At 31.4% G+C, this 14,134-nt stretch overlaps 1 protein-coding gene across 1 annotated transcript; it reads left to right on the forward strand.

Annotated features, from left to right (window-relative positions):
* The first annotated feature begins 3,615 nt into the window (after window positions 1-3,615).
* LOC132755995 (protein draper-like) lies at window positions 3,616-8,858 on the forward strand. The gene is made up of 5 exons (XM_060746934.1): window positions 3,616-3,676; window positions 3,934-4,986; window positions 5,518-5,695; window positions 6,983-7,152; window positions 7,301-8,858. Exons 1-5 carry the CDS (start codon window positions 3,616-3,618, stop codon window positions 7,321-7,323), a joined length of 1,485 nt encoding a protein of 494 aa, XP_060602917.1. The 3' UTR covers window positions 7,324-8,858.
* Window positions 8,859-14,134: the final 5,276 nt, after the last annotated feature.

The following is a 14,134-nucleotide window of genomic DNA, read 5'->3' on the forward strand; positions in this document are numbered from 1 at the left end:
GCCCAGTCTGTGAGCGATACTGATATCATTCATTGTGAGGTTGATTTTCAGCTGATTATTCAATTCAGTAACTACCAGTTCAGCTGTCATGCTCGATGTCTGTTTGGGATCGTCGTCTTTGAGGCCATAAAAACGAATATTGTTCATTCTACTGTATTGTTCTGCGTCGTTTTGCGCCCCTTCATTGTAATTAATTTCTCTGTTAAGTCTATCTCTCATTTCTATATCTTATAATGCTTACGGGAAAGACCGTAGTTGATAATGCTGTTAGAACTTGCTGTCCAAGACTTTTACCCTTTGTTAATCAAAGCACTGAACGCACTGAGGTTTACATTGCTTGATAATATAACCCATTTTTGTCATCAAAGCCATGTTGATTTTAACCTACTGACCTCAAAATTAATAGAGGTCATCTTCTGGCTAAGGTCAATGTCCCTAACAAGTGACTCAAACTAAGGCTTATTTCTTCCAAAATTATTAATGAGACAAGGAAATGATGTGATGTGATGTTCCAACTATGTATTGCTAGGCAAGCTGATAGATTAGCAATAAAGAAATCAGTTTGTGAAACACCCGTTAATGGACTGCAGTGTAGAAAATTGAAACATTTATATTGAATCTTTAGTGATGCTATCTAATGAAGGACATGACATGGTTTGAACTCTATACACAGTCAATTAATTGAATCATCCTACAAGACTTAATTACCAAATCATAGTACATCCTTTTGTATAGCTTTCCATGTTACAGATCTATGAACTGTACTTTGATGCAATAATATATAATATTCTGGTGTGTTGTATTCATCTCTACACGTTAATTTTCAAATGAATTACTGTATCGTTTATTAATAAAAATGATATATATAATCAAATCAATTTCTGATGTACTTTAATATTTTCATTATTCAATAATTGTTAAATAAAGTCTGCACATACAACCTTTCCAACAAATTCATTTATATTGGGCAGAAAGTTAACAAGGACTTTTTCCATACTCAGGCTATGTGACCAACTTCTTAACTCTAGATGAACCATACACAATATTGAGCTAAAAACATTTTTTTCTATTTTTGGCTACTGTGACATTCTTCTGATTTTCAGCCAAGATGATCCATGTTCAAACTCAGAACAAAATCTGTCACACACATTCTTACCAAGTTTGGAGACAATTGAGGCAAAAGTGTGACCAGTAGAGCGTTAACAAATTAAACGACCAGTAGTGTGTTAACAACTTAATATCATTGTCGGATACGCACGTTTGATTAACATGTACCATGACATAACTGATAAATGTAAATGGTTCGGCCGTTGGTATCCGACGATGCTAAATGTGGACAGACCACAGTTGACATAAGATGGATGACAGACATTCAACAATTCTATAAGCTCACCCTGAGCCAGCCTATAAGTTTCACCACTGGGACCAGGGTACATGTGTATATACTCTTGATATGCGTAATAGGTGTCTTTGATAATTTATAGGGAGTCTACAGTTTCCCCAACATCAATACCGCTTGCATTCACAAAATTACATTTTATCCAATTTGCTGGTCGTAAAAGTTCTAGTCACGTACATGTACGGCTATCCAGGACACACTGAATTGTCTTGCCGTACGGAACTTTTCAAAATTATATAAAAGTGGAAAATGCATATGTTATTTTAGCTGCATGCTCTGGCTTAATTGTCAATATCCCAAGTTCGATGAATTTGTATTGGTCGAATGGTCGAGTGGCCAAATCGTTATTTTACCACTTACTGAATCAGGCAATAAACGCTGAATTTCGAGACTTATTTCTTTTCAAAAATCTAAGGCATACAAACATGAAAGCAAAATCATGTGTAAAAGAATATTCAAAAGAATAGCTTACGAAATTTCTATTTTTTCAAAGCCACGATAATTGCCAAGTTTAAAAAAGCATTTCCGGTATACGCATTTAAATTTTGTTACGGAGCTACATACTCATTTTAGGACAATTTATTGCATTAATGTAAATCAGGAATTTTATTTGAAATATCTATATTATATAATTTTGACGACTTTACTATATTTATGATGTATTCATTAATGCTTGCATGCGCATGTGTGTATGCGAAGTTTAACGTGTATGTATATAATACGATTTTATCAATGAACTGTTATTTTTTGCTTTCTGTAAAGGAATGTATTATTTTATGAAAATGATCGATTTGGGACTTTCAAAGCATTTAAACAACTTTGCAAACAATATTTTAATGATGTGTAATCGGAATACAACAATTCTGCAGAATCAAGAAATAGTTTCTATAGCGGTTTTCATCCGGAAGTAGATAAACCTATTAAGCCCGTGAAGAATAGCTTATTTTGAAAAAATTTTCGCTGCAGACTCGATTTGTACACATGGCAATAGTTCTACTCATCGAAACTATTGCTATGTTTTCAGAAATAATAACACAACTCTGAACAAGCTATGTAAACAGAATTGTTGTTATGTGAGAATAATGTTATTAAACTGTATTCAAAGAGCGATATAATATTAAACTAAATAAAATCTTAATAAAAAGATAATAATGAATACAATTTATACTTATAACAGCCTATTATGACTTTCACTTTTTAAATCTGTGTCTGTTTTATAATGTAAGATTATAATTTGTATAACGATGGAATAGTGATGTTCTTGAAAACATCATTTGTACTAGCAGTGTTTGTTTATACAATATTTGCTCGTAAGTACAATAAAGTAATAATGCATTGTCATAATTAACGGTTTAGGTATAAAATTGAATTTATTATGAAGTTCAAGTCATGGATTCATGTAATTGAAAGCGTGAATATTTTCTGCTTTAATCTTGACTTCATAAAGATTAATTCGTGAAAATGGTAGGTTTCAATGTTACCACCTTTCGTAAGTATTTTTTTTTTACATTTGAGGTACTTTACTGAATGTTTGATACTTTGATACATTTTAAATTTTCCTACAGATAATCATTATTTACTTTTATAGACATGATTTACGATTCGTTCTTCTTATTGCAAAGAATATAATAGAGTTTATGAGTTTAAAGCGATTTTGTTCTTTTTTGACCGTATCAATCCGAATATTTTTAGTCTAAAATAACCTTTAAAAGGGAGTCACTGATGCATACCGTATATATTCAAATCACAACAGAGAAAGAGTAAGTTTTGAACAGTTTTATTCGGTAGTGATTAATCAGGTATTCATAAAAGATATATATATATATATTACATATTTTGTTTGTTTTGGTGAAAGTTAAGTGATTTTCTTAAATTTCTTGATTTTCGCCTTTTTATACAGGAATAACGGATATTGTAGTAATTCTTTCAATATAGGTATCGCTTCTTTTTGTTCAAGCTTAAATGTGCAATTAAAATACTGCATGATACACTCGATATGTCTAACATATTGTATTGTAATGAATACAAATCACTTATACAAGATACATACCTTTAGTACCAGTTTGGTTTTAAGCTAAAGATTTAACAAAACAAAGAGAAGAATTAAAGCAGCATCGTTTTGTTATGATAATACATATATATTCCCGGAAATTGATCACATTATTATCTATATATAGAATTCTCAATTTTAGATTTGCACAAATGAATACCGGAAAATGTTGCTTAAGGAAACGTCAGCATTTATACTACTATTGATTGTGGATATTGTATTTAGTGGTAAGTTATTTTACTTCATGATAATTTGTACTGTAAGAATACAATTGTGTGAATTTCTGTTATTTTTTTCTTTTAATTTCGATTATTTCGAATCCATCTATAAAATGTTGACTTTTTTAAAGTCTATCTAATCTTGATTCCTAATTTTTATGGTCAAGTTAAGAATTTTATATTTTTATAAAATATCTGTCTTGGCATATTTGTGGTTCTTTACATTGTAAATGTGAAAATATATATAACTAAAAATATGAAAATAGGCAAAAAATATATATTTACAGAATGTTCTTTTGGCTGCCAATCATGTTCTGAATCAACTTGCAAAAGTTGTGAAGATTCTTACTTTTTAACAAATGGCGTCTGTTCACCATGCCCCGGGGATTGTGAAAGATGTAACAACTGGGATGAATGTACTTTATGTAAGCCAAATAAGCATGGTTTGTATGCAAGATGTGATTTTAATTGTGATAGTAATTGTCTAAATAATGAATGTCAAGTTGAAATTGGGTATTGTACCCAATGTAAGCCTGGTTTCTATGGGCTTATTTGTCAACATAATTGTAGTTTATGTGAAAATGAACGTTGTGATTTACGTACCTGCGCGAGTGGTTGTAATACTGGATATTATGAGTATAAAACAGATGTCGAAACAGTATGTCAAAACTGTCCGACAAATTGTAAACATTGTACGGATGGGAAAGCATGTTATATTTGCAATGATGGTTTTAGTCTTTATAAGTTTAATGACAATGTTCATTGTTTGGCATGTTTACAAGGATCGCAATGTCCGGACTGTAATATTCAAGGTTGTAACCAGTGTCAAATACACAATGATTCGTTAGTCTGCGCTGATTGTCCAGAGGGACAGATATTCAATGGTAAAACATGCGAATCACACACTACATTATGCCAAGAAGAATGTTCTACGTATTGTGATAGTACTGGAATATGTCAAGGGGAATGTAATGGGGGCTGGACTGGTGAAAAATGCTCCGAAAGATGTAACAGACAATGTTTAAAGTGCTCAAAAGATAACGGAAATAGTTGTCTACTGTGTGAAGATAACTTTTACTCAACCGATTGCAGTTTAGCCTGCAACCCGATATGCATAGTAATAAGTGGTAAACATACATGTAAACCTGCAGACGGATATTGTTTAAACGGATGTAAACAAACATATTGGGGCGATACCTGTGATAAATCTTGTCCTGGTGGATGTAAAGATCTTAAATGTGATAGAAACAACGGTACATGTACAGATGGATGTAAGGATGGACTGACTGGAGATGAATGTACTCAAACTATCACAATAGGTTAACAATTTGCATATGATAACTGTCATAAAATAATTTTAAAATAATTAATTTATAAGTGACATTTATGGATTTAATCAAATTCATAATTACAATAAATATCGAATATTTATAATTATTCTCTCTTATTATAGTGGCGTAAAAGGGATATTGGAAATACTTTTTTGTCTTGTTTACACGTGTTAGCATTGAACGTTGGTAACTTTTACGTGCACACGTAATACGTGTTAACGTTTTAACTCGTGTAAAGTATCAATAAGATATAATGCCGAATAATACTCATTCTCACTTAAATCTATTACGGTGGCATTTGAAAGATATTGATCCGAAAGAATTATTAAATCATTTTATTTGGCCGGAAATCGGACCCTCAATGTTGAGATTACAAATTTTGCACGTACACAGATTAAGCTTGGCGAGCTAGCTTGACATAAATGACTGTTTTTGCATTTAATGACAAACGAATTGTTCCAGTAATCATTAGACTAAAGTTAGAGTAATATCTATTACACATCAATGGTATATCTTCAGAAACATCAGTGACAACAACAACTACAGCAACAAAGTCAACCGAATCTGTTACACAACAACAAACGTTTGTGCATCATGGCGATAAAGCTAAAAACTTTACCATTGGTTATTTCTCTGGATTCGGATCTTGTGCTGCCATAGGAGTATTTGCTGTATTGTTTTACCTTATTAGACGAAGGTGAATGTTTTCATAAATTTAATGCTTAAGTTTACAGAATGTTTGTTCTTAAATGTAAAACAAATTCTCTTTACTGGTGAATTTTAATAATAATGATAATAAACATGATTTTGTGTTGTCGCTGTTTTATTATGATTTAATTGTTTATTTTGTACTATCAAGTTTATTATGTCTATTGTTACATGTTTGCATTTTTACCTAATTCTTAAAACTTAAAGGAGATAAGATCAACTCCGAAGAGTCCATTAGATATTTAGGTGCATTTCTAGACCAAACACTAAATTTCAAGGAACATGTCAAACGAAAGTGCCGTACTGCAATGTTGAACTATCTTAGAATAAAACGTATCCGAAAATACCTCACCAAAGAAGCAGCTGAAATACTAGTAATAGCACTCGTAATGTCACACTTGGATTATTGCAATGTCATTCTTTATGGTGTATCCGATTTTGAATTGAAAAAAATGCAACGTATTCAAAACATGTGCGCTAAGTTAGTTCTGCAACGAAAGAAATTTGACCGTTCAAGGCAAGCATTGTTCGACCTTCACTGGCTGCCCATCAAATCTAGAATCGAATATAAAATTCTGACTTTTGTATACAATTGTTCAATCGGTCATGCTCCAAAATACCTTTCTGAACTCCTAACCAAACAAGTACCAAATACCCGACTACGTTCAGCTAGAACCTCTGAGAACTGCTACGTTATTCCATTCAATAAAAGAAAAACATTTAGTGACAGAAGTTTCGGAACTATTGGTCCAAAATTGTGGAATCCGCTGCCATTAGAGTTGAAACAATCTAAAAATATTGATGTATTTAAGAGAAATCTTAAAACACATTTTTTCAGAAAGTTTGAATCACTATTTTAAAATCTGAAATGAGATAAACATGAGTAACATATAACTGATGACTGACAGTGTGATGAATGTACAATGTAAATGAATGTTTTATTCTTTTTAATCTATTTGTAATCAAGTTACATGTATGTAAATAATCTTATCTCATGCTACATGTATATCAGTTTTATCATTTTATGGTCTCTAAATTTTTTTAAAAATATGTTAATTGAAATTGTATGTAAAAGCTTTTATTTCATTTGATGTTGATCCACATATTCTTATGCATTCACAATTTTATTCTTATTATATTATATGTACTGTACAACGCCGTTGAATATTGTTAAATAGAAACAGGCGTTTAATTAAATAAAAAGTTTCAAGTTTCAAAACTACACGTAAAATGTAAAAATGTATAATAATATTATTAATTTTATTATTTAATACAGGTATCTTGCAAATAAAACGTTTAAAGATAATAAACCTAACATTGAGAATCCAACATACTATAACACTAGAACTGATTTTGAAGCTGTAAATGCTGAATCAGCTGATCATGACGTGACGAATAATTACGAGAGTTTGAGTAATAACAGGACCACAGATAATGTATACAATGGTAATTGCTATATTATTCACTTGATAAATCTAATATTAAATAATGTTTAATTTAAGTACTTGATTTAATTATTGTTGTTCTAATATTTATTTATTGATTGATTGATTGATTGATTGATTGACTGATTGATTGATTTATTTATTTTCAGATCTAAGAACAACATTGTCATAGACGTAAGGGAAATGAGTTTTAGTGATTTTCTAGTGAAACCAACAAAATGTATTGTTAGACTGAATTTTGTTGTTTCTCTTATTCGATACACATTTTATGGTGGTGATAAAAGCTTTATTTCCTTAATTCAAATATAGCACTTACGACAACAAGTTGGCAGTTGGTCTCTTTGTGCGTAAATACTTTAAACCCTTGAAGCACATTTTGCTCATTCACATGTTCATTTTTTCTAAATGCTTTATCTTTAGTAAAATACATTGTTTATATTTAAGCGGTAGGTAAAGTTCAACTTCCTCAAAGCAAACGTTTCAGAAGTACTCAAAGATTGCTTCGATGTAGTATCACCTGCCTGTCAGTGTACTGCAAAAGTAAGAGAGGATAAAAGAACATGGATTGCCTACTATTATGATTTAGATACAGGAAAAGTTATATATTAAACATATTCAAACCTATATACATAATGATTAGAAATATGTCTAAGCTTAGAGCACAGCAGTTTCATTTTCAAGTTAGAGTACTGTCTGAATACTTTAACATATAAAGTCAGAAACTAGTCTTATTCAAAATCTTAATTAGTTTGTGTTTCAAAGGAAATTATGACTCCTTTGTAATTACTCATTCAATATGTGAATAGAAATGCACATGAACATTAACATTTTCCAGATTAAATCGCGCCTATTGTATTTATTAACTTTTCCTGGAAGATGAATTTAACCAAAGTATAAAAGCACTAACTATAATTTTATGAAACGGTCTTCTGTTAGTCAAAAAAGAAAAAGTGCTCTTACATCTTAGGACTTTAGGTATTTTTCTCCGAACTACTCCTCAATGACTATGGTGCAATTTAATGGATTTTCCAGTTAAAGACGATTTGAAGCTGAGTAATCTTCCTTATATAAAAATGTATTTTAGTCTGTTATTTATTTTGTGTCTCCCGCTACACAGTAGATACAACATGCTACAAAGAAGGACCATTTAGGGAACAAACTGTCAACTCACCCCTCAATATACCTGCTGAATTGGCTACCATCAGGCGACACAGTCGTATGATCACTTAGCGCTCTTTGTTCTTGTTTACTGTATACCGCATTACATTGAATGGCACAAAGTGTCACATTGAATGTTCCATGATAACCACCGTATAAACACACCTTATTATGCTTCTAATTTTAGAAATAAAACATTTAAAAAACAGTCAGATGTAAATGGTAATTCACAAAAAAAAAAACAGGAACATTAACCCTGTTAAAATACTTGCAAATTTTATCTTCACGTTATGAAAATATCAATGGGGCTATACCTAGGTCATTGATTCCTTTATATTCAAAATTTTATTTGCTATGCACCACTTTAAAAACGTATTATATTCCAAAATGTGTTAGCTTTATTATGGAATGAAATTCTTTTTTCTTCTAGCAATATATTGTAAGTCCGAATATCATTATGGTGAATAATTAAAATATATACAAACAATTTATTGTAGCATGTAAAGTACGACTAATGTGTTTCAACATTAATGTACCTTGTAAGCCTTTTTATAATTAAACGGTTTTTCTCGAATATTTAATTTGTTTATTAATTTGAAAATAACATTGTATTTATACAAGGTAAACTTTTACCTGTGATGGTGATTTCCTTACTTATAAATATATTAGAGACCGTTAAATTATTACCAAATGCAAGCATTGTCTCTATAGGCTTATACGTCAAACATGTAGTTTATGTAGACATGGTCTTTCAGATTGATGTAAATGCTCTCAAGGTAGATCTGGGAATTTCAGTATAAAATCGGTATAAAAACAACAGTATGTCAAACTTTTTCGACGGATTGTAAACATTGTACGGATGGCTAAACATGTTATGTATGCAATAACATTGTTTGTCACTGGGCATCATGTTTTGAGGATCGGATTACTTACAGTCGACATTGTATTAAGAGACCACTCAAAGGACTGTTAAAAGTGGTCTCTTAATAGAATTCTTGAAAATTCGAGGCTCAAACTTCTTGATTTTTTTACACTACCCAATTTCAAATTCAATAAGTTTTTTTAGAGATCTAGAATTTTTCGTCGAAGGGTAATATTTATTGGGGGTACTACATGTATTTTATAAAGCATCGGATTAGCACTTACACCATCAGGTTTAACTGAAGTATGTTTCTGAAATGTTTAATGTTTCACGATTTTTTCCGACTACAAACCATGATATTTGCTATTTACTCAGACTTAATTCTACGCACGATTTCCTCATTCGATTTCTCCGGTCTTTTTAGATGTCTGTCATTTTTTCGCTCGTTCCAACGTCATTTTCGATTTGATTTCCTGAAAGGGAGGTCACTCTTAGCACATGACAAAACTGTTCAAATGCGGTGTTGTGGTACGTTATTGCTCTGACGAAATATGCCACAGTAAACATTATGATCGGAAAAATGTTTTTTTCGTTTCCGATTTTGAAATGATTGAAATTGTTATTCAATTCGTTTTAAACGACAATTTTTTGTGACGGTCATTTAATAGATACGTTAACACCTAATTTCGTATATTTGGCCGACATTCAGTGGACGCTGGCCGCGATATAAAAATGTCGTTAATGGAATTTACTTATATAGTGAAAATCATCGGGAGGGATTTTAGGCCGCTGCTTAATAAAAAAAGTCGCTTAATAAAGGGGGACGCAAGTAAGATGCCGACTGTATTGCATTATTCAAAGTTGTACAGCAAGTGTCAAGTGTTGTGTGGCTGCCGTTAAAAAATGCCCCGTACTTCACTTTAATGTTGTTATATTTTTCTGGTCCTTCGGAATCACTAAGTCAAGCACTTTAAAAGGGACTCCACTGAGTTTTTTTTTTGACATGGTGGGACTGAAAATACTTTTTCCAGATAAATGTACCATTTCATGTAGGTTAACACCACTAATATTTGTGCAAGATTTCAGATCATTCGCGCACTTCGTTTTTCAAGAAGAATTATCCAAATTGTAAAAAATGACCCAAAATGAAAAGCGTTTTAACACTTTTCACTCAAATCGGGCTAAGAAAAGCATAAAAATACTATTTTCAATTTATTTCAAAGTATATTTCTTAACTATCTTTGCATATATTTATGTTTAAAGTGCCCCAGCTCATTAATGTAAGAAAATCAAATAGTATGTACTTAGGCTTTTAAACCTCAGTGGAGTCCCTTTAAGTGTTGATAATTGAGTACAGCTCAAGCCGGTGATAGAGGGCACAAGGGATGTTGCACTTTTTCATTATCCCTCATGTACAGACTCAATCAAACAGAGTCTGCAATTTTTATGTAATTTTGCTGTTTTAATGCTTCCGAGGGGTCACCTTTGTCTGATATTTGATCAATGTCAGATATAAGTTCCAACTTATTCGTTGGTCTGCATTTGTTGTAAAATGTATGAATGTGAAAAAGTACAACAAAGTAGAAAAAAAGAATCCGCAAAATAACGCTAAAAAAGATAAAATTGAAAATGTTACAAGCTCGGTTTGATTGCGCCAGTTGTTGGGCGGAACTGGGATGTTCGAGTTACCGGCATCGCCCCTGACTAAAGAGAAAATGACGATACTTGTACATCACAACTGTGACCCTATCTTAACAATATCCTGTTTATTTTACCGCCCATAATGTATGTCAATGACGGTCAAAGAATATATGGAAATGCAGACATATCGTGTTCAAAAGGATGTATACAAAGCTCCTGGGGCTAAACCTGAAATAAGTCCATAAGATCACGCATGTGACAGAAAACACATTATATCTTCTGTATAATGTAAAGACGAACACACCTGAGACAAATCTTTCAAATTTTTACGGGAGTAAGAATAAAATTATATCTATACACTAGTATATTTGTTGGAAATAATGTTAGTTGTATAAAGACATTTGTTACGATATATTTTTTTATAAGAAAACATCCATAGATTTAAGAACCAGGTAAACATTAAGAATAAACACTTGAACGATAACGTTCGTTTGTTTGTTGTTGATTTTTTGTTGAGACAAAGCCATATACATTGTAGTACATGGCTATATAAAGGGAATTTACAAAGAGTAAAAAGTCTCGATTTGATTGATCCCGTTCACGCATGGACGGTACTGGAAATTGCAAGCTAGCACATACTCCGATCAAATTATTGCAAGGAAAAAAAGTTTTGAGTTATAAGTGATTTTTTTCCATTTTCGACCATATCAATCTGAATATTTTCGAGTCTTAAAACAACATTTAGAATTGCTATGAAAGGTGTCACTGATGCATACCGTATCTATTCAAACTACAACTTTTAACGAGGAAGTTTTAAACAATAGTCGGGTCGTTATATACATCTTGTATATATTTTGTTTGTTTTAGGAATGTTAAGTGATATTTTTTAACTTCTTTTTCGCTTTTCTAAACAGGAATAACGGATAACATTTATTTTCACCTGTGATAGTAATTGTCTAAACAGTGAATGTCAAGATGATACGGGATTTTGTACACTATGTAAGCCTGGTTTCTATGGAAATCAATGTCAACATAATTGTAGATTTTGTACAAATGAACGTTGTGATTTACGTACATGTTTGAGCGGTTGTAGGGCTTGTTATTATGAGTATAAAACCGGTCCCGAAAAAATATGTCAAACCTGTCCGCCGAATTGTAAACATTGTACGGATGGGTCGTGTTTCCAATAATGTCAATGTCCGGACTGTATTATTCAAGGTTGTAACGAGTGTCAAATACACAATAATTCGTTAGTATATGCTGATTGTCCAGAAGGACAAATATTCAATGGTATAACATGTGGATCACAAACATTATTGTGCTCACAAGAATGTTCTACGTATTCTGATAGTAATGGAATATGTCCAGGAAAATGTAATAAGGGCTGGATTGGTGACAAATGTTCGGAACAATGTAACGGCAAGTGTTTAAAATGCTCAAAAGATAACGGAAATAGTTGTCTACTGTGTAAAGGTGGTTTTTACTCAATCGATTGCAGTTTAGCCTGCAACCCGGCATGCATAGTGCAAAGCGGTAAACATATATGTAAAAATGCAGGCGGATATTGTTTAAACGGATGTAACCAAACCTTTTTTGGGGCAATACCTGTGAAAAACCTTGTCCTGGTGGATGTAAATATCTAGCATGTGATAGAAACAACGGTACATGTACGGATGGATGTAAGGATGGACTGAATGGAGATAAATGTACTCAAAGTATCACAATCGGTAAACAATTTGTATTTGATTACTGCCAGGAATTCATTCAAAATACTTTATTTATAAGTAACTCCTTTGGATTAAATCAAATTCATAATTACCATAAATATCGAGCAATCTATAATTGTTCACCCTTAATATGGTGGTGTAAAGGGATATTGGGAATATTTTTTGGCTTGTTTACATGATCGTGTAAGTTTTAATTTGAACGTTAGTAACTACATGTATAACGTGCACACGTAGTAGTTTATACGTTTTAACGTTTTAACTCGTGTAAAGTAGTGAGAAGATATAATGGCGTATAATAATCATTCCCATTGAATTTCATGTATAGTATATATTACGGTGGCATTTAAGAGATATTGATCCGAAAGACTGTTTTAGTCATTTCCAGCCCGGGAATCGATTCCTCAATGTTGAGTTTAAATTTTTTCGCAGTTTATGGCGAACAAATTGTTCTAGTTATCATTAGACTATAGTTAGTGTAATATCTATCACAATTCAATGTTATATCTACAGAACCATTAGGGACAACAACAACAATAACATCAGACGAAACTATAACACAGCAACAAACATTTGTGCGACGTGACGATAAAGCTCGTTATTTAACCATTGGTTACTTCTCTGGATTCGGATCTTGTGCTGCCATAGTAGTATTTGTTATATTGTTTTACATAATTAGACGAAGGTGAATGTTATTTCACTAATTTAATACTTTACAAGATGTTTGTTCTTAATGTAAAACAAAATATTCTCTTTGCTGATGAATTTTAATAATAATGACAATAAACATTATGTTATTGTCGCTTTTTAATCATGATTTAATTGTTGTGTTTTAAAGATATACTATGCTCATCTTTGGGTAAAATATTTTTATCTTAGAAATGTATTGAAATCCATGAAATTCTTACTGAATATGTTTAATTTGAATAAAATAATGAATAAACTATGTATGGGAAGCTGCATTCCCTATTACAGGTCAAGTAAAGTTGGTCTTTTCTTAAAAAAACTGCCAGTTTTTTTAATGACACTATATATTCATATTGTGACCACCTATAGTGTGTAGAGTTCAAAACATAACATATCTACTTTAAATGAAGTCGAAACATGTTTATTTTATACATACAAAGAGACTGTGTAGCAATTATTAATATTTTTAAAAATCAAATTTGAGCATAGTATATCTTTAAGTACTATCAAGTTAATTATGTCGGTTGTTACTTGTTTGCATTGTTACCTATTACTTAAATTTACTTTATATTTAATAATGTATAATACCATAAAAACTTTATTATTTAAAACAGGTATCTGGCAAGTAAAACGCACACAGATAATAAACCTAACAATGATATTCCAACAAATTATAACACAAGAACTAATTTCGGAGCTGTAAATGCTGAGTCAGCGGATGTGACAAATAATTACGAAAGTTTGAGTAATAACAGGATCCCAGATAATGTATACAATAGTAAATGATATATTTTATAATGTATAAAATGGTCTGTGATTAAGTCTGGATAGATTCAGAATCATGATAAATTCATGTACTTGATTTAATATTCGTTGTTCATAATTTTAATTTATCTAAATATTTAAATATT

This window comes from Ruditapes philippinarum, unplaced genomic scaffold (assembly GCF_026571515.1).
Source record: "Ruditapes philippinarum isolate M1 unplaced genomic scaffold, ASM2657151v2 ctg6398_1_1_1_1, whole genome shotgun sequence".
NCBI lineage: Eukaryota > Metazoa > Mollusca > Bivalvia > Venerida > Veneridae > Ruditapes > Ruditapes philippinarum.

Coding starts and splice junctions, on each gene's coding strand:
- LOC132755995 (XM_060746934.1), top strand. CDS start 3,616: ATGTTGCTTAAGGAAACGTCAGCATTTATACTACTATTGATTGTGGAT. Junction 3,677..3,933: donor TGTGGATATTGTATTTAGTG/GTAAGTTATTTT, acceptor ATATGAAAATAG/GCAAAAAATATATATTTACA. Junction 7,153..7,300: donor CACAGATAATGTATACAATG/GTAATTGCTATA, acceptor ATTTATTTTCAG/ATCTAAGAACAACATTGTCA.